This window comes from Gekko japonicus, unplaced genomic scaffold (genome assembly GCF_001447785.1).
Source record: "Gekko japonicus isolate JY-2015 unplaced genomic scaffold, Gekko_japonicus_V1.1 scaffold3921, whole genome shotgun sequence".
In the NCBI taxonomy this organism is placed as follows: domain Eukaryota; kingdom Metazoa; phylum Chordata; class Lepidosauria; order Squamata; family Gekkonidae; genus Gekko; species Gekko japonicus.
In genome coordinates, this window is record NW_015163726.1 from 49,103 (window position 1) to 75,278 (window position 26,176).

The window sequence follows — 26,176 nt, forward strand, 5'->3', positions numbered from 1 at the left end:
GTTTATAAAGTTTATACTGTATTATTCGAGAGGGTGGAGCATTGCGGGAGGCCAGGAAAAAGGGGGGAAGGAGTGGAAGAAAGGGATATATGGGGGGGGGATGAAAGTATACAAAATGTAATGTTGTTTGCTAATATATCCAAATAATAAAAATTGTGTTATATTAAAAAAAAAACCCAGTGGGAGGGCTTCTAATGTCCTGGCCCCACTGGTGGACCTCCTGATGGCACCTGGTATTTCTGGCCACTGTGTGACACAGAGTGTTGGACTGGATGGGCCTTTGGCCTGATCCAACATACTCTTATGTTCTTATGGGGTTTATAGAACAAACACTTCAGGTGAAACTAAATAATCAGGAATAATTCATTCTGTGCCATGTAACTTATAACCAGAAACCATTTTTCAACAAAAGTTGACATATAGTTTTTATGTTCAAGTTATAACAGTCTATCTGTGATTTTTCCTAAAATATAGCAGTCCCATATCTTAGACATCCATAATGAAACTGAAGGCAATCGTATCTGTGGAATTGGAATATCTTCTCATAAAGTAAGCAATATTAGCTTTATATGACAAACCCAGAGCCCAATGCGCTCCATGCAAAGAGCAGAAGTGAACACGGCGGTCCTGCACTGCAATTCATGCTTCCAGAACTCCAGCAGGAGAGGCAAGCCAGGGCAGCACAAGGAAAGACAACAGCCCCAGGGTCACCAGCTCATCTCAAGGTACGTTGGCCCCAGGCTGTACGGGGCTTTAAGGGTCAATACCAGCACCTTGGAAGCAAACTGGAAACGAGTGTAGATGGAACAAGGCTGGAGCGATATGGCCTCTACAACCAACTCCAGTCAGCTTCCAGACAAGTCTTCAAGGGCTGCTCCATATAAAGCACATTGCAGTAATCTAATCTAGATGTTACCGGGGCATGCACCACAGTGGCCCTATCTCCTTACCTGCATATGTGGGCAGGCAACCTGGAGCTGCTCAACAGGAAGTTGGAAGTGCTGGCTGACTTGCTTGATGTCTGTGTTCACCTCCAGGAGCTGCAGCCCAGGACAGGAGCCACTCTGTAAGACAAAGGGGCTTCAGGAAGTGGCGTTGCAAGCGCCGCTTCCCAGGAAGACTCACTTAAACCACTTTACTAAGGGGCTAGTTATTCAGCAGCTTGGAACTTACACGTGGGGAGCCCCACAACCACCCCCCACCCCAAAGGACAAGCAGCGGTAGGAGACAACAGGAAAAGTCTGGGGCAAATGGGTCTGCTCCCATTAGCACTGAGTGACCCTGACACAGAAACGATGCTCCCAGAACGCACATACAACAGTGCTTTCACGTGACCAACCCCACCAGCCTGGCCTGCTGGCCACAGGGGACTTGTCATTTTGATGCTGAGAAGTAGCAGAGCCTGCAGTCAGACCATACTCTCTACTTTGGTGACCCATTGATAACATTATATAGAGTTTCAAGCGTACAACACATCTGCACTTTCTCAGTTGTCCTCACAACAACCCTGTGAAGCCAGTCATCGTGACTCCTGTTTTACAGGCAGAGAGACTGAGGCTGAGTCACTCGCCCAAGGCAGTCCGGGAAGCCCACTGGCTAAGCAAGGATACGGATCAGGTCCTTCCAGATCTGTGCCCAGGGCTCTCTCCCTTGGACCACACTGCCTCTCCAAAATGGGGACAGCAGGGTTGTTGTGAGGCCAAATGAAGGAAAGACTGCACAGGACAGTCAGGAGCAGGTGTCCCGTTCCCCCTCCCTCAGAGGTGTCCCTCCCTCCCGTCGCCCGCAAGCTGAAACCATCCCACATCAAGCCATCCTCCCGAATGCTCTAGTTGAGCTTACTGAAAGAGCAGCAATAATGGCGCTTGTTTGGGAGCTGTACGTCAACCACAGGTGCCGGATTCGAGAGCCAGCAGCTTCAAGAAAGCTGACCACAGCTGAAGAGTGAACCTGGGAGTACAGAAGAAGGCGGCAGGAAGAGAGGTCCTGCAACTGAACCGCTTTGGGAGGATCCGGCTGGCTCTCTCCTTCTGAGCCCTTCCCTTCGGACGCGGCCAGCCCTCACCTGGGAATGCTGCACATTCAGGCTCTCCAGCTCAGGGCAACACTCAGCCAGCATGGCCAAAGACTCCGCAGTCACTCCACTGCAGTGGGACAATTTGAGAGAGGCAAGGAGGGGGCAGGATTTACTAATTTCCTGAAACCAAGGAGGACAGGAAAAGGAGATTAGGCGACACAACGAACTTTGCCTTAAGTACGTGTAAGGCTAGGTATTCTGCACCTCAGCAAAAAAAAATAAAAATTGCATCATTAAATTCAAACTTCAAAATCCTGCACACTGATTAAACAAACTGAGGGAAGCTGTGTGTTACTAGCTTGTGTTGCATCATTTTTTCCTGCTTTTATGATCCGTAGGAAAGCAAACAAGAGACACACAGGATATGGTGCATGTCACCGAGTTTGCCAACTCCCCTCACCTTCAGGACAAAGGGCACGTGGTTTTTCCAGTGGCAGAGAGCAAAGTCCCGGAGGCGAGAAAACCTGCAAGAAGGAAGCAAGCATAAAATGAGTTCCTGGTTCAGGCCCTGCCCCCCGGCAAAGGGAGAATGAAGCAGGTGCAAAGAGCAGGATGTGGTGGGCACGGGACCGCTGCCAAGGGAAAAAAGATGGCAGGTGGGCAGGTGATGCCACACCATCTCATGAAGAGGGTGCGTCTCCCACAAGGGAAAGACAGATCCTCACCTGTGGCCAACCAACCACTCCACAGTGCCAAGGGCTCTCTTCTCTACAGTGGGAGACCATTTTTGGCCCGGCGCTGCCCAGCAGTAGCCGAGGGACACCTTTTGCCAAAGCACAGGGTTAGCAGCAGCTCCGTACCAGAGCCGGCAGACGCGGGCCACCCTAGAGAGAGAAACGGCTATGAAGATAATGTCCCTTCACGCCCACAGCCTGGGGAGGATCAGCTGCTCCTGCTGAGGAACGGTCCTGCCCCGGTCCTATCACTTACCTGCAGAGGAAGGGCACTGATCCTTCCGAAGCCACAACGTGCTGGAATATCTGCACCAGGATCTCCACCGGGAGTTGCTCGCCCCAGGACCCACCGGCCGCTGGATGGGTGCTGGGTAGAGACACCTTGCTGCCCTCTCCCAGGCTCCCTGCAGTCACGGGCTGTTCTGCCAAAGCCCCTCCCTTCCCTCTGCTCACTGCCGGCTTCTTCAACCTCTTCCGCTGCTGAGGCTTCTTCAGCCCTTTCCGCGGCTTCTTCCGCTTCCTCTTGGACACTTTCCGAGTTGGCCGCTCTTGCTCCTCGCCCACGTTGGAAATGATCAGCAGCATGTCATTGTCTGTCTCGTGCACCAGGAAATGGGGGGCGGCTCCCCTGGGGGCCTTGCGGGCCTTCTTCTTTGCGGGCCCCGTGCTCCTGCTGGACTCTGCCCTCCTCTTCTGAGGAGCACGCTGTTTTGTAGTGGCTGTGGGTGCCTTTGGGGACAACCCGGTTCTGGAAGGTTTCTCTTCCATGCTTGATCAGAAGGGGCTGCCTAGCGAAGTCTCTTTAGGAAAAGAAACCAGGAAAGAAAGAGCCGGCATAACATAATAATTGTATGACTAGGTACATTTATCGAGTGTATTTCCCCCCCTGACGTTGCCATTTGGTGACCTGGCCCTTCTGGGAATCCTGTGCAAGCCATTCACCATCTGATTACGGTGGTGTGTGCAGGTCTGACCCACTCATGTCCCCTGCTTGCAGAACCCTGATAATGGAGTCCTTGGGGAAAGGGCATCCCGGGGAGGAAGCGGTGCTTGCGAGGCCCACTGAGGAGGCCGGAGGAACAGCAATGGGTCAGGCTGCGGGTAGAGGGATGCTGCAGCTCAAGAAGAAGAGGAGATTGGATTTATACCCTGCCCTTCACCACCCAAAGGTGTCTCAGAGCGGCTTACAAACGCCTTTCCCTTCCCTTCCCCACAACAGACACCCTGTGAGGCAGGTGGGGCTGAGAGAGCTCTGACACAAACTGCTCTTTTTCAAGAACAGCTGTGCCAGGACTATGGCTTGCCCAAGGTCATCCAGCAGCTGCGAGTGGAGGAGTGGGGAATCAAACCCGGTTCTCACAGATTAGAGTCCACGCACTTAACCACGACACCAAACTGGCTCAAGGAAGGGAGCCCAATGGCGCTGAACACCTGTGAGGGGGTACCCGAGGAAGAGACCAAGGCCGGTGCGGAGCTTTCTGGGTAGGGTTGTCAGCCTCCAGGTGGGGCCTGGGGATCTCCCGCTTTTACAACTGATCTCCAGCTGACAGAGTTCAGCTCCCCTGGAGAAAATGGCTGCTTTGAAAGGTGGACTGTATGGCATTGTACTATGCTGAGGCCCCTCCCCTCCCCAAACCCCGCCCTCTCCTGGCTCCACCCCCAAAGTCTCCAGGTATTTTCCAACCCAGATCTGGCAACCCTATTTCTGGGAAATGGGTGTGTGTGTGACTTTAAAGCATTCTGGGAAGGGGACAATGGGTTTTTTTTTGGGGGGGTGGCCTTTAAAAGAGGCTGAAGAAACTCTGGCCAAGCGCAGGAGGGCATTGTGGGAAGGGAGCCATGTTCCTGGGGCGCGCCGGGGGATGCTGGGAAGGCCGCCGCGCTGAGGATGCTGGGAAGGGTCGCCCTCTTGAGCCACTGTTCCGGGGACGGGGACAAGCGGCCGCGCTCGGGCACTGGCTCGGGGCACTCTGGGAAGGGGGCGGCCGCGCGGCCCCGCCGGGCCCTCAGTGGGATGGAGGAAGAGGCGGCGGGAGCGCGTGAGTGCAGCCGCCCCGGGCGCGGGGGACGGGCCGTCTCGTGGGAACCGGCTGACACGCGGCGCGCGCGTGCAAAGCCCTCGGCCGGCGCCCCAGGCCGGGAGGCAGGCGACCCCTCCTGAGGGTGGCCAGGCCAGCTCCTGCTTGGGGGACTCCCGGGGATTGGGGAGGGGAGGGAGCCGCTTCCTCCGAGGGGGCCTGGTCTCTGCAGTCTCTGGAGATGGGCGGGGGGGGGGGCGGTCCCTCTAAGCTGTGGAGTCCTGTGAGCAGAAATCCTACTTTGTGAGCTCCTGGCATTAAAGTGGTAAGCGAGCCATTTGGCTGCTGCACAAATCAGTTTGCTCTGGAGCCCCCTCCTCCCTGAGCTGAGACAGAAATCTGTGAGCGGGAGGCTAAAGAACTGTGGGATAGCTCACACTTACTCAGCTTAGAGGGAACAGTGGCGGGGGGGGCCTCCCGGTCGCGCCTGGAGGCTGGCATCGAGGATTGCCAGTCTCCAGGTGGGGAAGCTCCCGGAGGTTTGGGGGTGGAGCCTGGGGAGGAGGGCAGGGACCTCTGGCCTCTGCAAGGTCTCGTGATGTCCCTCCTCCAAAGCGGCCGCTTCCTCCAGGGGAGCTGATTTCTGCAGTCTCTGGAGAGGAGCTGCCAGTCCAGGCAGGGGATCCCCAGGCCCCACCTGGAGGCTGGCACCCAGGATTGCCAGGCTCCAGGTTGGGAAACATCTGGAGGTTTGGGGGTGGAGCCTGAAGAGGGACAGCGCTTCAGCGGGGTGCCGTGCCGTAGAGTCGATCCTCTAAAGCCGCTGTTTTCTCCATTTCTGTCGTCTGGAGCAGTAATTCAGGGGAGGGGGTGTCTCCAGGTCGCACCTGGAGGCTGGCATCCCCCCCTTCTCCCGCTTAGGGTGCTTTCATTCATGCTGAATGATGCTGTTTCGGTCTGCGTTCAGTGTCCTTTGGTGATGGTTTTGCAAGGCCCCACTCCTGGACCTCCTGAGGGCCCCTGGTATTTCTGGCCACTGTGTGACACAGAGTGCTGGACTGGAGGGGCCACTGGCCTGATCCAACATGGGCTTCTCTTATGCTCTTAGGAGATTTTGCCATCAAATCCAGTTGCAAAGTTAACTGAAAGTGCATTATTATTCAGCGAGGGTGGAAGCATTTAGCAAGGGAGTCCTCCGGAGCCTGGAAGCCGGTCGGTGAGATTTCCTGCAGGTCCCCCGGAGCCAGCCACAAGCCTCAGCTGCTGAAGGCTCCTGCTGAGAGCCAGGTTGCTCCCACTGCCCCGCCTGTTGAGAGCCACCTTGGGACTTGCAGCAGGATCCTGATGGAAACCAGATACTTTCAGGAAACAAGTGACTTGGCTTCCTGATACCAGGAACAATAACTGTTGTGTAAGTGAAAACATTAAAGGAAATGGGTCAGGCGTTACTCCGGAATGTTGTTGTTGTTCAGTTGCACAGTCGAGTCCGACTCTTTGTGACCCCATGGACCACATCGTGCCAGGCCCTCCTGTCTTCCGTGCTCCGGAGTTTGCTTAATTTCATGTTTGTTGCATCGATAACATTGTCTAGCCATCTCATCCTTTGCCATCCCCTTCTTCTTTGACCTCCAATCTTTCCCAGCATCAGGGTCTTCTCCAGTGAGGGCTCCCAAAGCATTTGAGCTTCAGTTTCATTATCTGGCCTTCCAGGGAACAGTCAGGGCTGATTTCTTTTAGGTTTGACTGATTTGATCTCCTTGCAGTCCAGGGGACTCGCCAGAGTCTTCTCCAACACCAGAATTCGAAAGCATCTATTCTTCGGCGCTCAGCCTTCCTTATAGTCCAACTCTCGCAGCCATACATTACATGAATGTATGTATTCCGTAATAAAGGTGATTAAATAATAGATTTGACTGCATTTGTGATAATGCGCTGTCCAGTTTGCAGTAGGATATGGGGGGAGAGGTGAGCAAACTGAAATGATAACGTTTCAGAGGGGGGGCTGTGCTAAACTGGAGTCCCAGAGTACCATAACAGCCAGCAAGATTTTTTTGGGGGGGTATGAGGTCTCAAAAGCCTTTTGTCAGCTCTGAAAAAGGGAGTTTTGAGTCTTGAAAACTCACACCCCAAAAAACCTGGTTGGTCTCTAAGGTCCTACTGGACTCAAATCTAGCTGAATAGCCAGAATACTGAAGCCCACGATCACTTAGGTATAGGTGCGACACAAATTATCTGGAAATAACCCCCGTCGATACCTGGAATAGTAAGCAGAGACTCACACAAGCTCCTCCCCTGCCACAAATTTGTTAGTCTTTCAGGTGCTACTGGACTCTTGCTCTTTTCCTACTGCTAAAGGTAAAGGTTTCCCTCGCTCGAAAGCCAGTCGAATCTGACTAGGGTTGCAGTGCTCATCTCCGTTTCCAAGCCGAAGAGCCAGCGCTGTCAGAAGATGTTTCCATGGTCATGTGGCCGGCATGACTAAACGCTGAGGTGCACGGAATGCTGTTCCCTTCCCACCGAAGCGGTACCTGTTTATCTACTTGCAATTTCTTGCTTTCGAACTGCTAGGTTGGCAGGAGCTGGGGCCAGAGACAGGAGCTCACTCCGTCACGCAGCACCAAGGTCTCGAACTGCCGAACTACAGACTTCCCCGTCTGCAGCTCAGCGTCTTTAACCTCTGAACCACTGCTACAAACAGACTGACACGGCTACCCATCTTTACCATTTTGCACTTTCTGCAAAACATATTGTCACGTGAGCCACTCTTGGAACAATCAGAAACGCTGCATTGAAAAGGTTGCTCTTAATGGGCAAGCTGTACGTTTATAGAATCATCTGCAGCTGCCTTGAATGGGTCTGCTTGGCTTGGTACTTGTCAGCGCTGCCTGGCTCTGCAAGGTCTTCTGCAAAGGGGGGCCTTTCCCAGCCCCTGCTAGCCAAGGGCCAGGCCAGCCCAGGTGCTGGGAGTTTAATGTCTGACCTCCAAGTATTTTTAGGAAATTCAGTCATCAAGTGTGCAGGGGCCTGATTTTAGATGCCCTTTAAGATCCCCCCCCTGCTGTTTTCCTGACTTAAAATGGCTCTGCTGCTCCTCTAGGAAAACGTACAGGTACCTTCCTCCCCATACACCTGACACCCCGAGAGCTCCAGGTACAAAACTCCCAGTGCCTCTTCTGGCTTGGCCCTGAGATCTTTTCACTGATATGCCACGGGTTGAACCTGAGACCCTTGGCATGCACAAAGCATGCGCTGTATCACTGAGTGCCTTCCCTTCCGTGGTCTAGGAGGAGAATGAAAAATAAAACACAGGGCCACTAAAAAGGCCCGGGGACTCCCAAGGAATTTTAATAACAGGTATATGGCAAGCATATGACATTAAGCAAACTCCGGAGCACGACGGAAGACAGGAGGGCCTGGCATGATATGGTCCATGGGGTCGCGAAGAGTCGGACTCAACTATACAACTGAACAACAAAAATATGGCAAGCAAAATGAAGTCGTTTTTTACCAAGTACAAAAATGTGCTGTGGAACGCACAAGCAGAGGGGTGATGGAAAGCGGTCAGCATGAACCTGGCCCCACTGCTGGACCTCCTGATGGCCCCTGGTATTTTTGGCCACTGTGTGACACAGAGTGTTAGACTAGATGGGCCATTGGCTTGATCCAACATGGGCTTCTCTTATGATCTTAATGGCTTCTTTAAAAGTGTTGGGATTCTTAGATTCAAGATCGATGGTCGTTTTGCAAACACAAGAGCCACATTAGTAAAAGAAAAATATCTTTTACTACAAAACAAAATAAAGCATGGGTAAGGTACTTTGGATAAAAGAAATAAAACAAAAGGTTACATGCTTACAGTCACTTTCAGTACTACTTGCTAACGGCTACATCTTTCTATTTGTGTGTTGACTTCAAGAGAGAAGCTTCCTGTCTGTTTCACACAAAGAGCCATAAACCTTGTGAATACAGGAATGGTAGATCAAAGCATTTCCACAAACAAGTTGTTAGTTGACCAATACAAAGGTTACAGGTCACTTCATTAGGCTAAGCAACTCCCACAAACTTTCCCGCTGTAGAATACATTATGTAACGTAAACTTAACTCTGTAATGACTGAAGTGTAAGCAACTTGAAACTCCAACAAAAAGAGATCAAAATGTAGCTGTGGGTAGATCTGAAAGTGGCTAGTAGGTGGGACAGTCAGAACTGGATTCTCCGTGTTTTAGAGCAGTCTGCCTCTCACTGCAGATACTGATTGTTGTGAACTTCCTTGGGGGGAGAGTCTTGTCACACACACCCTTCAGAGAAGAAATGTTCAGCTGGGAAGAGCAGCGTGCTGCCGTGGCACGGAAATCTCATTTCTGGCACTGTGCAGGAATACTCTCCTAGATCTTGTGAGTGGTCTCTGCAGCCTCTTCCTCTGAACAATGCCTGAGGGGCAGAGTCCAGAATCAGGAGCGTCAGGCGTGACCTCCCTGCAGAGGCCAGGGGCAGCTCAGGTCATCTCCTTCGACAGTTTGTCGAGGAGGAGACAAGAGGCAGCTGTTGATAAGGCTCCCCTTTGGAGTCGTAAAAGCGCAGGGGGCCTCAGGCATCCACGGACTCGCAGAGCAAAGTCTCCCGCTGAGCTGTTGGGGAGGCTGCCAGAAGTTGGAGCAACAGCTGCCTGGCAGAGGGGAAGGGCTGGCAGGGATATCTGAGGTGAGTGAAGAAGGGGGGGGGTTGGCCTTCTCCAGAAGCCTCGCCCAAACCTTAAAAGTTTTCAAATCCTGTGTTGTGTAATATCCCAGACTTAATTCCCTTTCCTGTCGAAATTGGGGGAGGAAACACATGCTGGTAGACGGGGTGCTTCCGTCTCCGGCCTCGCAGAGGAGCGTTTTGCGTTGAGAGCCTTGCCCAGGGTCTGCTTCCTGAGCAGGGAGTTAAAACTGGAGTTTACTGCCTCCAGTCCCAGCAGTCTAAGCCACTGACTGACCCTGTGCTTCTGTGATCTCTTGAAGGGCACCTCTGGCCAGAAGGCACCAGACATCGCCACGGCATCCGCTGAAGCCTTGTATGCATCTGCTTCCCTATTGCCCACCTCCAAAGGGATGCTTCTGACTTTCTGATCCTCCACAGCCGGGGCTGGCAGCAGGTAAGAAGAGGCTGGGGGAGACTGTTGTGCCACTTCTGTCTGCTGCAGGAGGTTAAAGGGATGGGGAATCCAACACAGGCTGCTGGCTAGAACGGGCAGACTCCCTGCTCAGGTCTGTTTATGACGTAGTGTATGGGATGCACTCACTTCCCTCTGTATGGAAGGGTTCCTGCAGAAACAGAGACTTTAGATATGGATCAACTTCATATTGCAGGTGGGTGACAAAGCAAAGAGCGGCTCCTTCATATAATAGTCATTCTCCCTGGTATCACAGAGTCGTGCAAATCATTTTTCAGACAGTGTATTAAAAGGCCATTTGTGAGCTTGCAGGAAACAACTCCCAGTCAAGAAGCCGGTTCTTTAAAATAGACACGTACATATTCAGGCAAAGGACTTCAGAGCATTTCAGCCTGCTCCCTCTAAGCTGTGGAGTCTCGTGAGCAAAAATTATTTTCTGTGAGCCACTGGCATTTAAGTTGTGAGCGAGTGACTTGGCTGCTGCATAAATGAGTTTGCTCCGGAGCCATCCTTCCTGAGCGAAGAGAAAAACATGTGAGCCGGAGGATAAAAAGCTTAGAGGGAACAGTGCTTGCCACTGACAACTTCTAAAGGGAACCAAAACCAGAGCAGGTCCACCAGACATTCCTCCTTCTCAAACAGGCTGTTACTAATTCTTAACTCAACATTGATTTGAGGCCGCATGTTTGCGTATCCATTCATATGCAGCGTAAAATTTCTATCCTCATGTTTTCCTCTGGCTGCTTAACCCCGTTCCAGTACTGAACAGATTAAGTCATCTTGGATAAATTGTTTCCTTTCTCACATTTGCTCATTTCCTTTTTTTTTCTGTATACCTAATGAACCATACTTTTTTCACAACCAAATTTCATGGCAGGATAACTTCTCTTGTTTCTTCCATTATCATGCCGTTAGTAGTCTTGCTGCTAGAAGTAGAGTTCTTACTAGGCACGTGGATTTTATCTTTCTTTTTTACTGTAGCCTAAAAGGGCAGCCATGGGACTGTGTAGGATTTTCTCTTCTACTATTTCCCAGCAACATGTCTTAACCGTCGAGTGCTGCCACCAAAGGTGAGAAGAAAGAACCAGTTTGTTTCTTGCACCTTCAGCAGATTTTGGAAGCTGCACGAAGCCTCGTTTGTGTGTGCTGAGCCCAGGCAGAGCTGTCTGCTGACCAGCGTCTCTAAATAGTAACCTGAGGTGGTGGAAGTAGCCTCAGCTCTTAAACTAACTGCAAGACTACTTTAGGGAAATAGTCCTGCTCTGCTGCCTTTCCCCTAATATTTCTTTGTCTGCACATGGCCTAAGGCAGTGGTGGCGAACTTATGGCACGGGTGCCAGAGGTGGCACTCAGAGCCCTCACTGTGGGCACGCGTGCCATCGCCCCAGCCAGGCCCAGACCATCATTAAAAGTGTCGAATTCTCTGCCAAATAATTTTAAGTAAATGAAAGCATTTGGGATTGCTTTCCTTACTTTGTTTGGATCATCTTAAGTTAATGTATGAGTTGTTTTTTCTAAAGTACAACCTCAGTATTCAGGTTAAATGGCCGTGTTGGCACTTTGCGATAAATAAGTGGGTTTTGGGTCACAGTTTGGGCAATCGGTCTCTAAAAGGTTCCCCATCACTGGCCTAAGGGAAGGCTTAGATTTCTTTGCAACACACAGGCTTCTGTGAGGATGGCTAGAATGATGTCTCTTTAGCAAAACGCTGAAGACAACTTTGAGTGTGCAAACACTAGGTGTTGTGTGCTTGACGGAAGCTCAGAATTCGGTCCAACCCTAACCACTGCACAGCGCTATCTTTGTAATGTTGTTGCGGAAATCAGAGGTGCAGGAACCAATGCTCTCTCTAAGCTGTGGAGACTTGTGAGCAATAATTCTACTTTGTGAGCTACTGGCATTAATGTTATGAGCAAGCCGTTTGGCTACTGCATAAATCAGTTCGCTCTGGAGCCATCCTCCCTGAGCGAAGACAGAAATATGTGAGCTGGAGGCAAAAAATTGTGAGCTAGCTCACACTAACTCAGCTTAGAGGGAACACTGGCAGGAACCTTATCATGTATCCTCATTCTCACTGTGTTCAATTTTGAGAAGGGAGAGAAGCTGGCTTCCCAATGTCATCAAAAAGAGAGAGAGGCATTTGTACTAAATCAAGACACAATTTATTTCATTACACACTCTTAAGTCAGAAAACGTTTGTGTAGCATTTCAATATTCAACATAGAATACTTCAACACAACCCCAATACATAAATAGTGCATTTGTAATACTATAAAAGACATCCTTTGTTGTTCTGCCAAGACCCGTGGCAGGGTAGTTTATCAGAACAACCAGGAACAAGACTAAAATCAGACATTAAGTACCCTCTTTAACCCATTGAAGCTAATGTAACTGTCAATCAAGTCTGTGACGAGCATTTGACATACGTCTGACGTATACAACAAGATCAGCCCCTTTCTTTCTATCTCTCGGCTCAGGAAAGTCAAGGAAAGCTGGGTTAAGCCAGGGTGACTCACAGAAAATAAAGAAGCTAGTTTCTGATACTCTTATCTATTTAGTTTTTGATAGTGACTTCTGCAAAGTATAAACATTCCCAGAAAGCAGAAGTCATGTGAGGCAGTGTTGTGTACAGTGAAGGCCACAGTTCTCAGCAGCGCCCTGAAGCTTCCTGGGAACAGACCAAAGTTTCAACTACTGTAGATATTAAAGCACCATCGGTGTACCAGAGGTTTTGCAGAGTTTTCGCAAAGGACTGAGACTCAATCCAGCCCTAATTCTGCAACAGATATCAAGTGCCCAATGAATAGTTGGCACAAGGGCCTCCTTCCTCATCCCGGAGGGTAGGCAAACGGGTGCAGGGAGTTTGGGGAGTCATCAGCCAGGGACCGGCTGCAGAACTCCTGTCTCAGCAGCAGCTAAAGCAGAGGCTCACCACGTCAGGCCTTCCAATGCTTCCTCTAAGCCGTGGAGTCTTGTGAGCAAAAATTCTACCTTGTGAGCAACTGGCATTAAAATCGTGAGTGAGCGATATGGCTACTGCGTAAATCAGTTTGCTCTGGAGCCCTCCTTCCTGAGCGAAGGCAGGAAATGTGTGAGCTGGAGGCTAAAAAACTGTCAGCTAGCTTGCTCTGACTCAGCTTAGAGGGAACATTGTGGGGCTCTGTGAAATACCCTGGCACGTTAGTTTGCTCTAGCGCAGTGGTTCTCAACCTTCCTAATGCCGCGACCCTTTAATACAGTTCCTCATGTTGTGGTGACCAATGTTCCCTTTACGCCGTGGAGTTTTGTGAGCAAAAATTCTACCTTGTGAGCGACTGGCATTAAAATCGTGAGTGAGCGATTTGGCTACTACGTAAATTAGTTTGCTCTGGAGCCCTCCTTCCTGAGCGAAGGCAGGAAATGTGTGAGCTGGAGGCTAAAAAACTGTCAGCTAGCTTGCTCTGACTCAGCTTAGAGGGAACATTGTGTGGGGCTCTGTGAAACACCCTGGCATGTTAGTTTGCTCTAGCGCAGTGGTTCTCAACCTTCCTGATACCGCGACCCTTTAATACAGTTCCTCATGTCGTGGTGACCCCCAACCATAAAATTATTTTCGTTGCTATCATAAGACCATTGAAAATTTGTGTCTTCCAATGGTCTTAGGCGACCCCTGTGAAAGGGTCGTTCGACCCCCAAAGGGGTCGCGACCCACAGGTTGAGAACCACTGCTCTAGAGGCTTGATCCGCAGAAGGCTTGCTGTTTTCCTCCCCACTCTGGGCTGGCCTAATCCAAGAGCTCTGTCTGGGGTTCTCTGTGTTCCTGGAAGGGGCTGGGAGGAGCCCTGGGCCACGGTGCAGCCTGCCCTGTCTTGTGTGATGCCGGCGTGGATTGCATAACCGTGTGCAAAGGATGCCAAACCCATGTGCGAGTGGGGGGGGGGGAATACACTGCGGGGGCAGGAGGAACGTTTGGCCTCCTGGGGCTGGAGAACAGGTGGCGCCATCCTGGAATTGTTCTGGCTTGCTGGCAAGAGGAGAGACTCAGCCTCTCATGCTTGGGAAGCCGGCATTCGGGGCCTCCTGATGTGCACAGTGCCTCCAGTTCCGATCAGCTCTTGCCCTGGCCTGTCGCCGGCCAGCCTGCCTGCCTGCCTGCCAGTCCCCTTCTGCAGTCACGAAGGGTTCCTGTTGGGTTCTGCCCCTCTTTCCTGCCGCTGGTGAGGGCAAGGCAGGGGTGGTGGAGCTTGGTGGGGGTGAGAGGTATGCAGGGGTGGGGGCGAGAGAGGCTAGGAACCCGCTTGGTTGCCCCCAGCCTCCCTCTGATTTCAAAGAATGTTGGGAACGTCTCTGCTGCAGGCCCCACTGACATGAACAGCGCTGGCAAGAGAGGGGAATGTGCTCTTTCAGGAGGCATCCCCAGCAGGTTGGCACAACGTGGCTTACACTCCGCAACCAGAGATGGGCGGCCGTGTTAGTCTGTCGCAATGGAAAAGAGCAAGAGGCTGGTAGTGCCTTAAAGACGAGCAAAGTTGTGTGGCAGGGGATGAGCTGGTGTGCGTCACTCCCTGTTGTATAGAAGTGAGCAGTGATGCCTAGAAGCTCCTCCCCTCCTGCCACAGATTTTGTTCGCCTTTAAGGTGCTCCCGGACTCTGGCTCGTTTCCGTGACAAAAATCATGAAGAGTCAATACAGATAAGTTGCAAAAGCATTTACTGTAGTAATCCTGGTGAAAATTTTCTTCTATTATCGCTCACACGCTAACAAATGCTGCGCAATGTAAGCATTCGTTTCACAATATTTGCTTTACCTGAGCGTGTAGCAATCCTAGTTCTTATCAATCACTCCTTATCAACTCTTCACCTTGGGTTCTGGTATTAGAGAGTCAACATGGAATGTTTCCTTCAAGAGTGGCTGCTGCTTTCCCTCCGTGCTCTTCAGCTGGAGCCGTGACTTGTCCGCGAGCCCTGCGTTTGGAGCGGGCACAGCCTGGTGTTCGTTCCTCTGTTTTGCCAGAGAGACCTCTGCTTGATGTGTGTTTTGTACAAATGCTGTGCCCATCAGAAACCAATACATCTTTTCTCTCCTACAAAAACAGCCTCCGTGGTCTGAGAAATGCCCCATCCGACCTGATGTCTTCTTCCGTTCAGGGCTAGATCGAGGAAGCTGGTGGTAACTGAAAAACAAAGCTCTGATCCACGGTAAGAGAAGATCGCCAGCCCTGTCCTTGTCCCGCCTGTGGTTTCCCTGGCTGCTTGCGAGCTCTCTTGTTACCAGCACCGTTCTCTGTGTTACTCAGTCCTTGGAGACCTGTACTGTTGTCTTCGGGAGGACCGCTTGGTCCCAGGAGAGTCTGCTCCCCAAAATCTGCTCTGACCTTGTTAGTAGCCGGTCTCGGTGCTCTGCCTTACTGGTGTTTTGTCCTGGGTGCTCCACAGCAACTGTGGGATTCCTAAGGCTTCCCTCCCCTTAAATCCAGTAGCCCCTTGTGTGGTGTCTCTGTGGCATGTCTCTGAGAGAAGTTGTGACTGACCCAAGGCCACACCAGCAGTTGCAAGTGGAGGGGTGGGGGATCAAACCCGGTTCTCCCAGATTAGAGTCCGCGCACTTAACCACCACACCAAACTGGGCCTCCCTTGCTAGGATCACCTCTCCCGTCGCCTGGCCTGGCCTGGCCGTGCTGCCTCCTCTCCTCTCCAGTCTGTGTCCTCCCCCCTTCTCGCTTTATTCACGCAGTCTTTTTTATTAGCATCCTCCTTTCTGGCTGCTGTAGTGCACTGCAGATGCTGGGGGGGGCGGGGGGGCTGTGTCTTTTGAGCGGTGCTGCACAGAAGCTGGTTTCTGGGACGGAATGATCGTAATCTGACTTCTGTTGGAGCGGACTTCCGAAAGGAAAGCTCCCTCTCAAGTCCTTCTGCGTGTGGGGAGGTAATGCAGCAGAGGGGAAAGGCAGACTCAGCACGGTTTCTGTAAGGGAAGATCTTGTCTCACTAACCTGTTAGTGTTCTTTGAGGGGGTGAACAAACATGTGGACAAGGGGGATCCAATAGATATTATTTACCTTGACTTCCAGAAAGCTTTTGATAAAGTTCCTCATCAAAGGCTCCTAAGTAAGCTCAAAAATCATGGGATAGAAGGACAAGTCCTTTTATGGATCAAAAACTGGCTAGTTCATAGAAAACAGAGAGTGAGTGTAGGTGGGAAATTTTCTCAGTGGAGGGTGGTAAGCAGTGGGGTACCGCAGGGATCAGTACTTGGTCCACTGCTTTTTAACTTGTTCATTAATGATTTGGAGATGGGAGTAAGCAGTGAAGTGGCTAAATTTGCGGATGATACAAAGTTGTTCAGGGTGGTGAAAACCAGTGAGGATTGTGAGGCACTCCAAGGGGATCTGTCAAGGATGGGCGAGTGGGCGTCAACATGGCAAATGGGGTTCAATGTGGCCAAGTGCAAGGTGATGCACATTGGAGCCAAAAATCCTAAATATAAATACACATTGATGGGGTCTGAACTGGCAGAGACTGAGCAAGAGAGAGATCTTGGAGTTGTAGTGGATAACTCACTGAAAATGTCGAGACAGTGTGTGACTGCAATAAAGAAGGCCAATGCTATGCTGGGGATTATTAGGAAGGGTATTGAAAACAGATCAGCCAATATAATAATGCCCCTATATAAATCAATGGTGAGACCTCATTTGGAATACTGTGTGCAGTTCTGGGCACCACACCTTAAAAAGGATATTATAGCTTTGGAAAAAGTGCAGAAAAGGGCAACTCGAATGATAAAAGGGTTGGAACACTTTCCCTATGAGGAAAGGTTAAAGCGCTTAGGGCTCTTTAGCTTGGAGAAAAGACGACTGAGGGGTGACATGATCGAGGTTTATAAGATTATGCATGGGAAAGAGCAGGTAAAGAAAGAGGTACTTTTCTCCCTTTCTCACAATACAAGAACTCGTGGGCACTCCATGAAACTGCAGAGCGGTCGGGTTAGAACGGATAAAAGGAAGTACTTCTTCACCCAAAGAGTGATTAACACATGGAATTCACTGCCACAGGAAGTGGTGGGTGCTACAAGCATGGACGGCTTCAAAAGGGAATTAGATAAGCATATGGAGCAGAGGTCCATCAGTGGCTATTAGCCACAAGGTATAGCTAGGGGCTCTGGGGCAAGTGATGCTCTGTCTTCTTGGTGCTTGGGGGGGGGGTCAACAGTGGGAGGGCTTCTAATGTCCTGGCCCCACTGCTGGACCTCCTGATGGCACTGGTATTTCTGGCCACTGTGTGACACAGAGTGTTGGACTGGATGGGCCTTTGGCCTGATCCAACATTGGCGTCTCTTATGTTCTTATGTTCTTATGAGCACCTGCAGCTTTGGGCCTTTGCTTCCTGTCTTTTAAGAGGCAGGGCTTGGCTGCCTGACTTTTCTTAGCGGGTCCTGAGCCCCTCAAATACCTGTTTTTTCCCCTCTTTCTCATCACACTGCTCCTTTATTAAGAAGTTCCAGTAAAAATGCTGCTCTGGGACTTGAAACGCAGCTGCCGTTGTCTGCATCGCCTCGCTTTGGTTAGTTTGGTTGCAGAAACGCAGGCTCCTCGAGGCAGAGTTTGGGCTTCGTCGCCGCTCATCCTGGGCAGCAGGATCTTGTGTCAGCAGCCCTCAGTGGCCAAAGGATGCCCCAGCTCTGCATGCGAAAGCCCCGGGCTCAGGCCTCACCTTCCTGGGTCACCTGCCTGAGACCTTGGGGGAGTGGCTGCCAGCATCACACCCGGACGAGCGGGGTCGGGGTCAGGCTGCTCCACCTGTGTCCGTAATTAAGCCTGCTTCTCCTTCTTCTTCTTCCAGGACCAAGCAGGACTGTCCCGGGGCACCTCCTGAAAGAGCTCTGCTGCCAGAGACACTCCTGGCGTGGAAGGTAGGGATGCTTTGATCGCCACCTCTCTCTTCTTTTGGCTCCGGAGAGTGTCATTTCCATTTAATATGAAAACCTTTCTCAGCCAGCAGCCAGATTTCCCTGTGGGGTGGCCTGTGTGTGGTTTCACCCCCTCGGGAGAAACAGAATTGTGGCTCTGATAGTCTGGGGTCCAGCTGACCCCTTCGATGGCAGACTTTAGGCTGCACGTGAAAACTGGGGGCGCTGGACTCGAACACCGGAAGTTGCTTGCTGCTGAGCCAGGCCCTAGTCTCTCAACGGTTAGTCTTGTCTCCACCGACTGGCAGCCGCTTTCCCAGGTCTCGGACTGAGGTCTTTCCTACCCCCAACTGCCTGGCCCTTTTAGCTGGAGATGTTGGGGATTGAACCTGGGACCTTCTGCACGCAGAGCACACATTCTCACACTGAGCCATGGCCTATCCCACAGCCTCAGTTGCCATTTAGAGGCTCTGCCTAGTTGCTCCGTCTCCTCCTTTGCTCCTACAAGCTACTGCAGAGGAAATTAATTGCACTTTTGTGCTCCAGGAATATCTTCACCTGCTGCCCCTCCTCTTTATTGCCCTGGAGACAGGTGCTTGTCCAGCAGTTTTTCTGGCTTTCAGTTGTTTGGCCTGTACTGGGTCGATGGCACAGACCCGGTTTTTCTGAGTTGACTGCCCATTGTCCTTGCCATTTCAATCCATCGTGACGAGCCTCCCGGCTTTGGCGCAAGGCAGGATGGAAGTAGTTCAGCGCTGAAGGGTGTGCTGCTGCCAAGCCTTTTGCAGGCCCCTCCCCGAGCGGAGACGATGGTGCCGAGAGGGGTGTTGTGACCAGGCCCTCACTTTCCTGGGTGCTCCGCAGCAGGACCCGCTCTGAGGAACGTGCTGTCAGACGTCTGGGAATGGGAGGGAGCCAGAGGCAGAGAAGGGACGGACCATGGGTGAAGTGAGCAGCAGGGCCCTGGCCAGCCCTCTCTGAGTGAGAACACTGTGGGCTTTCACCTTTTCTTTGTATCCTTGCTCAGCTTCATGCTTGAACAGACAATGTGTACTCTTTTTGTTTATTAAACTTTCTTATATTTTGAATGCTCCAAGCCTGATCTCTGTAAATACAAAACACCTGTCTTCAGGACAATAAAGAGGAGGGGCAGCAGGTGAGCTTGATATTCCTGGAGCACAAAAGTGCAGTTAATTTCCTCTACAGTAGCTTGTAAGAGCAAAGGAGGAGACGCAGCAACTAAGTAGAGCCTCTAAATGGCAACATAGATATAGAGGGCTGGATCGGCAAACCCATCCAGCAGGAGAAACTCTCTGATTTGTTGGTGGTGGTTCTTACTCCCCGCTTTCTCTCCCCAGGCCGAGAAGATGTCTTCTTCCCTGATCAACCGCTCGGTGGCCACCCACGTGCTTGTGGCCCTCTTCGGCATGGGCTCCTGGGTCGCCATCAACTCCCTGTGGGTGGAGCTCCCAGTGGTGGTGAAGAAGCTTCCCGAAGGTGAGGAGCGGGGACAGGGTCTTGAGGAACAAGTGGGATCCATGTCCACATCATCGGGTGAAACGCGGGCATGAAGGGGAGGGGAGCAGCTTTGCTGGGCTTTCCGAGGGCTCGTCTAGAGGGCCACTGGGAAGTCCAGGAGCAGGAAGCCCAGGCAGGGGGCCAGCTGATGGGGAAGGGGGTGCCAGGCAGGTCCCCCCTGGAGTGGCTCCAGTGTTCCCTCTAAGCTGAGTTAGTGTGAGCTGGCTCACGGCTTTTTAGCCCCTGGCTCACACATTTTTGTCTTAGCTTCTGGAAGGGGTGGCTCCAGAGCAAACTAACTTATGCAGTAGCCAAGTCGCTTGCTCACACCTTTAATGCCAGTAGCTCACAAAGTGGAATTCTCGCTCACAAGACTCCACGGCTTAGAGGGAGCATTGAATGGCTCCGCTGCCCTTGCTGTGGGATCTTGGGGAGGGCCGCAAGGGTCCGGGCGGAGGCCCCCCGGGCTGGCATCCTGCCTCCCACGGTGGCCGAGGCCACGGACGAGTGGACTAAAGAGCACCGGTTCCCGTGGGACCTCAGCGGCTCGCTTCCCTCCGTCGTGCAGCTGGGGTGTGCTTACTCCCCCCTCCCCTCCCTCCCTCTTGCTCCGCCTGAGGGGACCCCCCTCTGTGCTTCTAGGCTCCTCGGTAGACTTGGGAGCTTCCGGGCGGGACTTTGGCAAGGTCTCTTTGGGAAGCGTGAGACCCTCCATCTCTCCAACGCTCTCAGAGAACTCCAGAAGTCTAGTGAAGCAGGACTTCCTTTGCAGAAGCTCTCCTGACGCTGTCCAAGCCTGCCGTTAGCCTCCCTAGCAGTTCTCTGGGAGATTTTTGTACGTGGCTGGACTGACGGAGCCTCTCCAGTTTCCCAGCAGAATCCATATTCCATGTGTCTCTGAGTCCCCCCCCCCCCCCCCATCTCCAGTTCTGAATTGCTTGCCCTGCCCTGCTGCGTCATAGCTCAGAAGCAGCTTTGAACCTTGGCACAGACTTGGCCCGTTTCCCTTTCCCCACCGCCCTCTTGCCATAGCCCCCTTTCCCTCCTGACCCTCTTGCCGCTGAGGCATGGAAGCCTGTGCAGCGGCCCGACTCTGCCTTTCCTCCTTGCAGGCTGGAACCTCCCCGCCTACCTGTCCGTCCTCATCGCCCTGGGCAATGTGGGGCCCATGAGCGTGACCCTGACGCACCACTTGGCGCCCGGGCGGCTGAAGGAGCGCTGGCTGATCCACGCCGTCCAGCTCCTGGCGGTGGGGGCAGCCCTCTTCCTGGCGCTCTTCTGGGACTGGACGACGGCGGTGGCCAGCGCAGAGCACAGCCTGGCCTACCTGGTGCTGGCCTTCCTGCTGGCCCTCGTCTGCTGCACCTCCAACGTCTCCTTCTTGCCCTTCATGTACCAGTTCCCGCCCATCTTTGTGCGCACCTTCTTCATCGGGCAGGGGCTCAGCGCCCTCCTGCCCTGCGTGCTGGCCCTGGGGCAGGGCGTGGGGCAGCTGGAGTGCCTCAACGGCACACATGGCAACGCCTCGCGGCCGCATTACCTAGAAGAGAACTTCTCGGCCACCACCTTCTTCTGGCTGCTGGCCGGCCTCCTGGCGGTCTCGGCCCTGGCCTTCCTGGCCCTGCTGCTCTGGCACAAGGAGGGGGGCTCCTCCCCGGGGAAGGGCTCCTCCCAGGAGAGCGTGGCGTCGGAGGAGTCCTTCCCCTTGCAGACTGACGGCGCCCCCACCGCCGACGGCACCGCAGAGAGCCCCGGCCCGGAAGCACCCGCCAAGCCGCAAGCCGCCAGCTTCTGGACGCGGAGGAACATCTACCTGCTGGTGCTGCTGGGGGTCTGCAGCGCCCTGACCAACGGGGTCCTGCCTTCCGTGCAGAGCTACTCCTGCCTGCCGTACGGGGGCATGGCCTATCACCTCTCTGTGGTGCTCAGCAACATCGCCAACCCCGTGGCCTGCTTCGTCGCCATGTTCCTCCTCTGCAGGTGGGTTCCTCCTGTGGCAGCTGCCACGCGGCCTCCCGTCCTGTGGGTGCCGTTAGCCCCTAGTCCACAGGCGCCTGGTGGGAGCGGAAAGAACCGTCAGGGCCCAGCCCACTTAGGGCGACCCCTGCAGGGTCTTGCGGGCAGGAGACGCTCGGAGGTGGCTGGCCATGCGTAGCGACCCGGGGCTGACCTTACTTTGCTCCCAAGCAGTGTTCCCTCTAAGTTGCGTCAGTGTGAGCCAGCTCACAGTTCTTTAGCCTCCAGCTCACACCTTTTTGTCTCGGCTCAGGAAGGAGGGCTCCTTTCCAGAGCAAACTGATTTATGCAGCAGCCGAATCGCTGGCTCACCACTTTAATGCCAGTAGCTCACAGAGTAGAATCTTTGCTCACACCAGACTCTCCACAGCGTAGAGGGGGAGCCTTGCTCCCAAGGTCTGGCATCAGCGGGCTAGCATGGGGGCGGGAGAGGCATCCAGGGGGAGTCCGGAGCTGCCTGCATGTCTGGTCCTTCCATTTTCGGCAGAAGAGGCGGCAGGAGAACCAGGTCAGGGGCCTTTTCCTGCCCGGGCACGGCATGAGCCAGTCCGAAGCAGCTGGCAGGGCTCTTTGTGGACTGGCCTGCCACCTGGGACTGGGCACCTCTGGCCTGGCTGCCCTGAAGACGGAAAGGGTTGGGGAGAGAGGGTGGAGCCTCAGCCGGGCTCTTCTGGGAGGGGGGCTCAGGGTCTGCCCATCGGTAGTGTCAGGGCTGCCAGTGTCCAAACACCCCATGCCGTCATTGCCAGCATCCCGTAAGAATCTGGTCGTGCACTTCGTCATGTCCAGCCCGCCTTCCTTTGGAGGTATTTAAGAAGAAGAAGAGATTGGATTTATACCCCGCCCTTAGGGAGTCTCAGAGCAGCTTACAGACTCCTTCCCCTTCCCTCCCCACAACAGACAGGCACCCTGGGAGGTGGGTGGGGCTGAGAGAGCTCTGGACAGAAACGGCTCTTTTTCAAGGACAGCTCTTATCGGAACTATGGCTTGCCCAAAGTCATCCAGCAGCTATGAGTGGAGGAGTCGGGAATGCAACCTGGTTCTCCCAGATTAGAGTCCACGCACTTAACCACGACACCAAACTGGCTTAAGCAGCGGTTGGATGCAGTGTTCCCTCTAAGCTGAGTGAGTGTGAGCTGGCTCACAGTCTTTTAGCCTCCAGTTCACACATTTTTGTCTTAGCTCAGGAAGGATGGCTCCAGAGAGCAAACTAATTGATGCAGCAGCCGAATTGCTCGCTCACCACTTTAATGCCAGTCACTCACAGAGTAGAATTTTTGCTCACAAGACTCCACAGCTTAGAGGGAGCCTTGGTTGGATGGTTATTTGTCAGGGGTGATTCGGGTCGTCCTGCAGGGTGCCCGGGGATTGGACCGAATGGCCTCCAGGCCCCTTCCAACGTGTTAGTTCTGTGATACGGTCACTCTCAGTGGCTTGACGGCCTCCACTGCCGAACCCTTCCCTTGCCCCCACGGCCCCTCGCCTGCCGCGTTTCCTCTCTCCTGGTCGTCCGATGCTCTTTCCGTTCTGCCAGCGGGAAACCAAGGGGCGGCAGAGAGGCCCACCCAGGGCAGGGGATAGGCTTTGGATCCATGTCCTGACTTAACTCTGCTGCCCAGAGATCACCGTCTGTGTTCACGAGGCTTGATTCCCCACTCCTCCATGGGCAGCTGCTGGTGTGACCTTGGGTCAGTCACAAGTTCTCTCGGAGCTGTTCTCTTGAGGGCAGTCCTCGAGAGAGCCCTCTCAGCCCCACCTCCCTCACAGGGTGTCTGTTGTGGGGAGGGGAAGGGAAAGGAGGTTGCAAGCCGCTCTGAGACTCCAAGTGAAGGGCGGGATATAAATCCAGTCTCCTCCTCCTCCTCTTGTCCTGAGTGGCTTCGAAGGACTTGCCCACATTTCCTCAGGTGTGCTCTTAGCAACCCTGTGAGGTAGACCATCCCCCTTACGCCTGCCCTGTGGGGTGGAGTAGGGAGTGGCTGGCCCACGGCCACCTTGCCTTGTCGGTTTTGTATGTAGGGGAAGGTGGGGCTTGACACCGGGGCTCCCCAGCTTTGCACCCGCCTCTCCCAGGCCCTGTGAAGGGCGGGGTCAATTCTGGCCTGCCCCAAACTCCGCAGGGACTCTGGAACTCTTTTAACATCTCTGCAGGCTGCCCCTCTTGGCCACCAGGTGGCAGCAAACAGCCGCCGTCCTCTTCCTGCCCCACCCCCTTTCTCACCTTCCAGCCGGGATGGAAGAGGGGGGGGGGCGGGGAGGGTTTGCTGTGGGGCCTCCGGGCCACCTTCTCCGTGGGTGGGTGCCACGCTTCCACTGATTGCTTGCTTGCCTCTCTCTTTTCCCGTCAGGTCGTCCCTGGGCCTGGGCCTCCTCTCCGCCCTGGGGGGCGTCTTTGGAGCCTACCTGATGGTCCTGGCGGCCTTCAGCCCCTGCCCGCCGCTGGTGGGCAGCCCCGTAGGCGTGGCATTGGTGGTGAGTATGGCAGCGGCTGCCGAGAAGAGCACACAGATCCTCTGGCGCCGGGGGTGGGGGGGTTGAACCTGCAGCCTCTGCCCTCCGGGGGCCCCTCTGTGTCCATGTCCTCCTCCTGTGCAGGCTCGGGGCCCGCAAGGCTCGGCGTGGCACCCGGTCCCTTTTCCAGGTGGGGCTGGGGGACAGGGCCCTCGTGGCTGGGGAAGAGGGCAGGGCCCTTGCAGTCTGTCTCCTGAAGCCAGTGTGCGGCACTCAGCCATCCCTCCGGTCCAGTGCTCCCTCCTAAGCGGTGGAGCAAAAATTCCACTTTGTGAGCTGCTGGCATTAAAGTGGTGAGCGGGCGATGTGGCTGCTGCATCGATTAGCTTCCTCTGGAGCCCCGTCCCTTCCTGGGCTGAGACAAAAATCTGTGAGCCGGAGGCTAAAAGACCGTGAGCTAGCTCACACTCACTCAGCTCAGAGGGAACACTGGCTGCAACCTGCATTGTCGATCTGGTCAGACAGGTCAACCACTAAACTGGGCTGGGGGTCAGTGTGGAAAGGGAGGAGGGGGGCACCAAGAGGGGTCAGTGCTGTGGGCACCCGGGAGCCTTCATCCGCCCCGTCTGGGTGTCTCTGGCGTTGGAAACTGTACTGGGGTTGCCGTAGGTTGGCTGCAACTTGACAAGAGACCCTCCTCGGGGAGCCACGTCAAGCCCTCACGGGGCTGTGAGGCCCACGGCCAGTGTTCCCTCTAAGCTGCATTGGTGTGAGCTAGCTAACAGTTCTTTAGCCTCCGGCTCACGCATTTTTTGTCTCAGCTCAGGAAGGAGGGGGCTCCAGAGCAAACTAATTTAAGCAGCTGACAACTTTAATGCCAGTCGCTCACCAAGGAGAATTTTTGCACACAAGACTCCACAGCTCAGAGGGAGCATTGCTTTTGGGCAAAAATTCCACTTTACGAGCGACTGGCATTAAAGCTGTGAGCGAGTGATTTGGCTGCTGCATCAATTAGTGTGCTCTGGAGCCCCATCCTTCCTGGGTTGAGACAAAAATGTGTGAGCCGGAGGCTTAAAAACTGTGTGCCAGCTCACGTTAACTCCGCTTGGAGGGAACACTGTTCTGACCATATGAATGGGATCCCCGGAGAAAGAGGGGATGGGCATGTGCGTGGAATGAATGCCAAGGAAGCCACAGTGTTGCCTCCGGCAGCGGTCAGGGCCAAAGAAGCCCCATCATTCCTCGCCTCCCTCCGGCTGCCGAGCGGGGCCCGGCCCCACGGCTGGCCAGCGAGTCCGCACTCTGAGGCTGTCCTCTCCCCCCGGCAGGTGACCTCCTGGATCCTGTTCATGGGCCTCTTCTCCTACCTGAAGGTGGTGATCGGCAGCCTGCTGCACGAGGCGGGCCACGCCGCCCTGGTCTGGTGCGGCACCATCATCCAGGTGGGATCCTTGGTGGGCGCCCTCCTCATGTTCCCCCTCACCAGCGTCTACCACCTCTTCCGCAGCGGGACGGACTGCGTGGACAACTGCCGGGCGTGAGCCCAGTGGGGAGCAGGGAAGAGGCCGAGGGAGAGGAGTCCGCCCCGCCCCGCCCCCCTCCCGCAGCTGGTCAGCCTGAACTCGACTTTCCTCCAGCTCCTGGAGGGGAAGAAGCCACAGGCCACACCGGGCGGCCTTCCTCCGGGGGCGGGGGCAACACGGCCAGCGTAGCACTGGGGCTCCATAGCTGCAGCTCCTGCCGCACAAAATGCATCCTTTTCCCCCCCCCCACCACCACCTCCTCACTTCCTATCCTTTGGGGCAGGCACCCCCCCTCCCCACCACATTCCCAGTCTCTTCTCTTGTTTTCTATCTTGGGAAATTTCACATTCCAGCCACGGCCCGGCCAAACCGACATTCCCTCAACGTGACCTTGCCGCCTGCCTGCCCCCCTCTGCTACTGCCACAAGCCTCCCAAGTGAGTCTCCTTTCCTCCCTCCTGCAGCTCCCTGTGCAGGGGGGACGCCGTGCCCCGCCCCACCCCCGCCGTGCCTTCAGAGCGGTGCCATCGCTGAGAAGACCCCGGGACCAGAACTGCCTGCCCCTTTCTGTTTTGCTAACTGAGCAGGCAGGTCAGCAATGCTGGGGGCTTTCCAAAGAGACCCCCGGATGGCCAGCGAGGGCGGGGGGGGGGGGCTGTGCCTTGGCTCCTGCAGCTGTCTTCGGGTTGTGCTCTGGCCAGGAATACATTTTTCTACTTTGGACTTGGCTCTGTTGTGTGCTGTGGAGGGGGAGGGTGTCTCGTCGCCCCTTTCTGGGTGTCCCTCAGTAGAGGGCAGGCGGAGAGCCACGCTGGAACGGAGACGGGAAGGCCTCCCACAAAGAGCCCTGTAGGAACATCAGAGA

The 26,176-nt window shown here is 54.1% G+C and overlaps 2 protein-coding genes across 4 annotated transcripts in view; one reads left to right on the forward strand and one right to left on the reverse strand.

The window, feature by feature from the left end:
• Nucleotides 1-3,548, reverse strand: part of FBXL6 (F-box and leucine-rich repeat protein 6) — an 8,717-nt gene extending 5,169 nt beyond the window's left edge. Inside the window, exons 1-6 of the mRNA XM_015407869.1 lie at nucleotides 3,008-3,548; nucleotides 2,743-2,901; nucleotides 2,478-2,541; nucleotides 2,066-2,197; nucleotides 1,843-1,950; nucleotides 951-1,064 (exon numbers count right to left, since the gene is read on the reverse strand). Of these exons, the coding sequence (XP_015263355.1) occupies nucleotides 951-1,064; nucleotides 1,843-1,950; nucleotides 2,066-2,197; nucleotides 2,478-2,541; nucleotides 2,743-2,901; nucleotides 3,008-3,519 (1,089 nt within the window). The 5' untranslated portion in view covers nucleotides 3,520-3,548. The remainder of the gene's footprint in view (nucleotides 1-950; nucleotides 1,065-1,842; nucleotides 1,951-2,065; nucleotides 2,198-2,477; nucleotides 2,542-2,742; nucleotides 2,902-3,007) is intronic.
• Nucleotides 3,549-4,762: 1,214 nt separating this feature from the next.
• Nucleotides 4,763-25,932, forward strand: SLC52A2 (solute carrier family 52 (riboflavin transporter), member 2). 3 transcript variants are annotated; one of them, XM_015407867.1, is made up of 9 exons: nucleotides 4,763-4,790; nucleotides 9,769-9,902; nucleotides 14,995-15,097; nucleotides 17,738-17,807; nucleotides 19,163-19,301; nucleotides 20,435-21,302; nucleotides 23,687-23,810; nucleotides 25,118-25,352; nucleotides 25,399-25,932. In XM_015407867.1, exons 5-8 carry the CDS (start codon nucleotides 19,172-19,174, stop codon nucleotides 25,328-25,330), a joined length of 1,335 nt encoding a protein of 444 aa, XP_015263353.1. In that variant the 5' UTR covers nucleotides 4,763-4,790; nucleotides 9,769-9,902; nucleotides 14,995-15,097; nucleotides 17,738-17,807; nucleotides 19,163-19,171; the 3' UTR covers nucleotides 25,331-25,352; nucleotides 25,399-25,932. The 3 variants fall into 3 exon arrangements, with proteins under 3 accessions (XP_015263353.1, XP_015263354.1, XP_015263352.1); XM_015407868.1 differs by lacking the exon at nucleotides 4,763-4,790 and adding an exon at nucleotides 6,103-6,180; XM_015407866.1 differs by lacking the exon at nucleotides 4,763-4,790 and having other exon boundaries at nucleotides 9,591-9,902.
• Nucleotides 25,933-26,176: the final 244 nt, after the last annotated feature.

What these genes read in the sequence shown, in the direction of transcription:
- SLC52A2 (XM_015407867.1), top strand. Translation starts at nt 19,172, where the DNA reads ATGTCTTCTTCCCTGATCAACCGCTCGGTGGCCACCCACGTGCTTGTG. An exon ending in GGTGAAGAAGCTTCCCGAAG is followed by an intron (nt 19,302 to 20,434) that starts GTGAGGAGCGGG and finishes TCCTCCTTGCAG; the next exon opens with GCTGGAACCTCCCCGCCTAC. An exon ending in CCGTAGGCGTGGCATTGGTG is followed by an intron (nt 23,811 to 25,117) that starts GTGAGTATGGCA and finishes TCCCCCCGGCAG; the next exon opens with GTGACCTCCTGGATCCTGTT.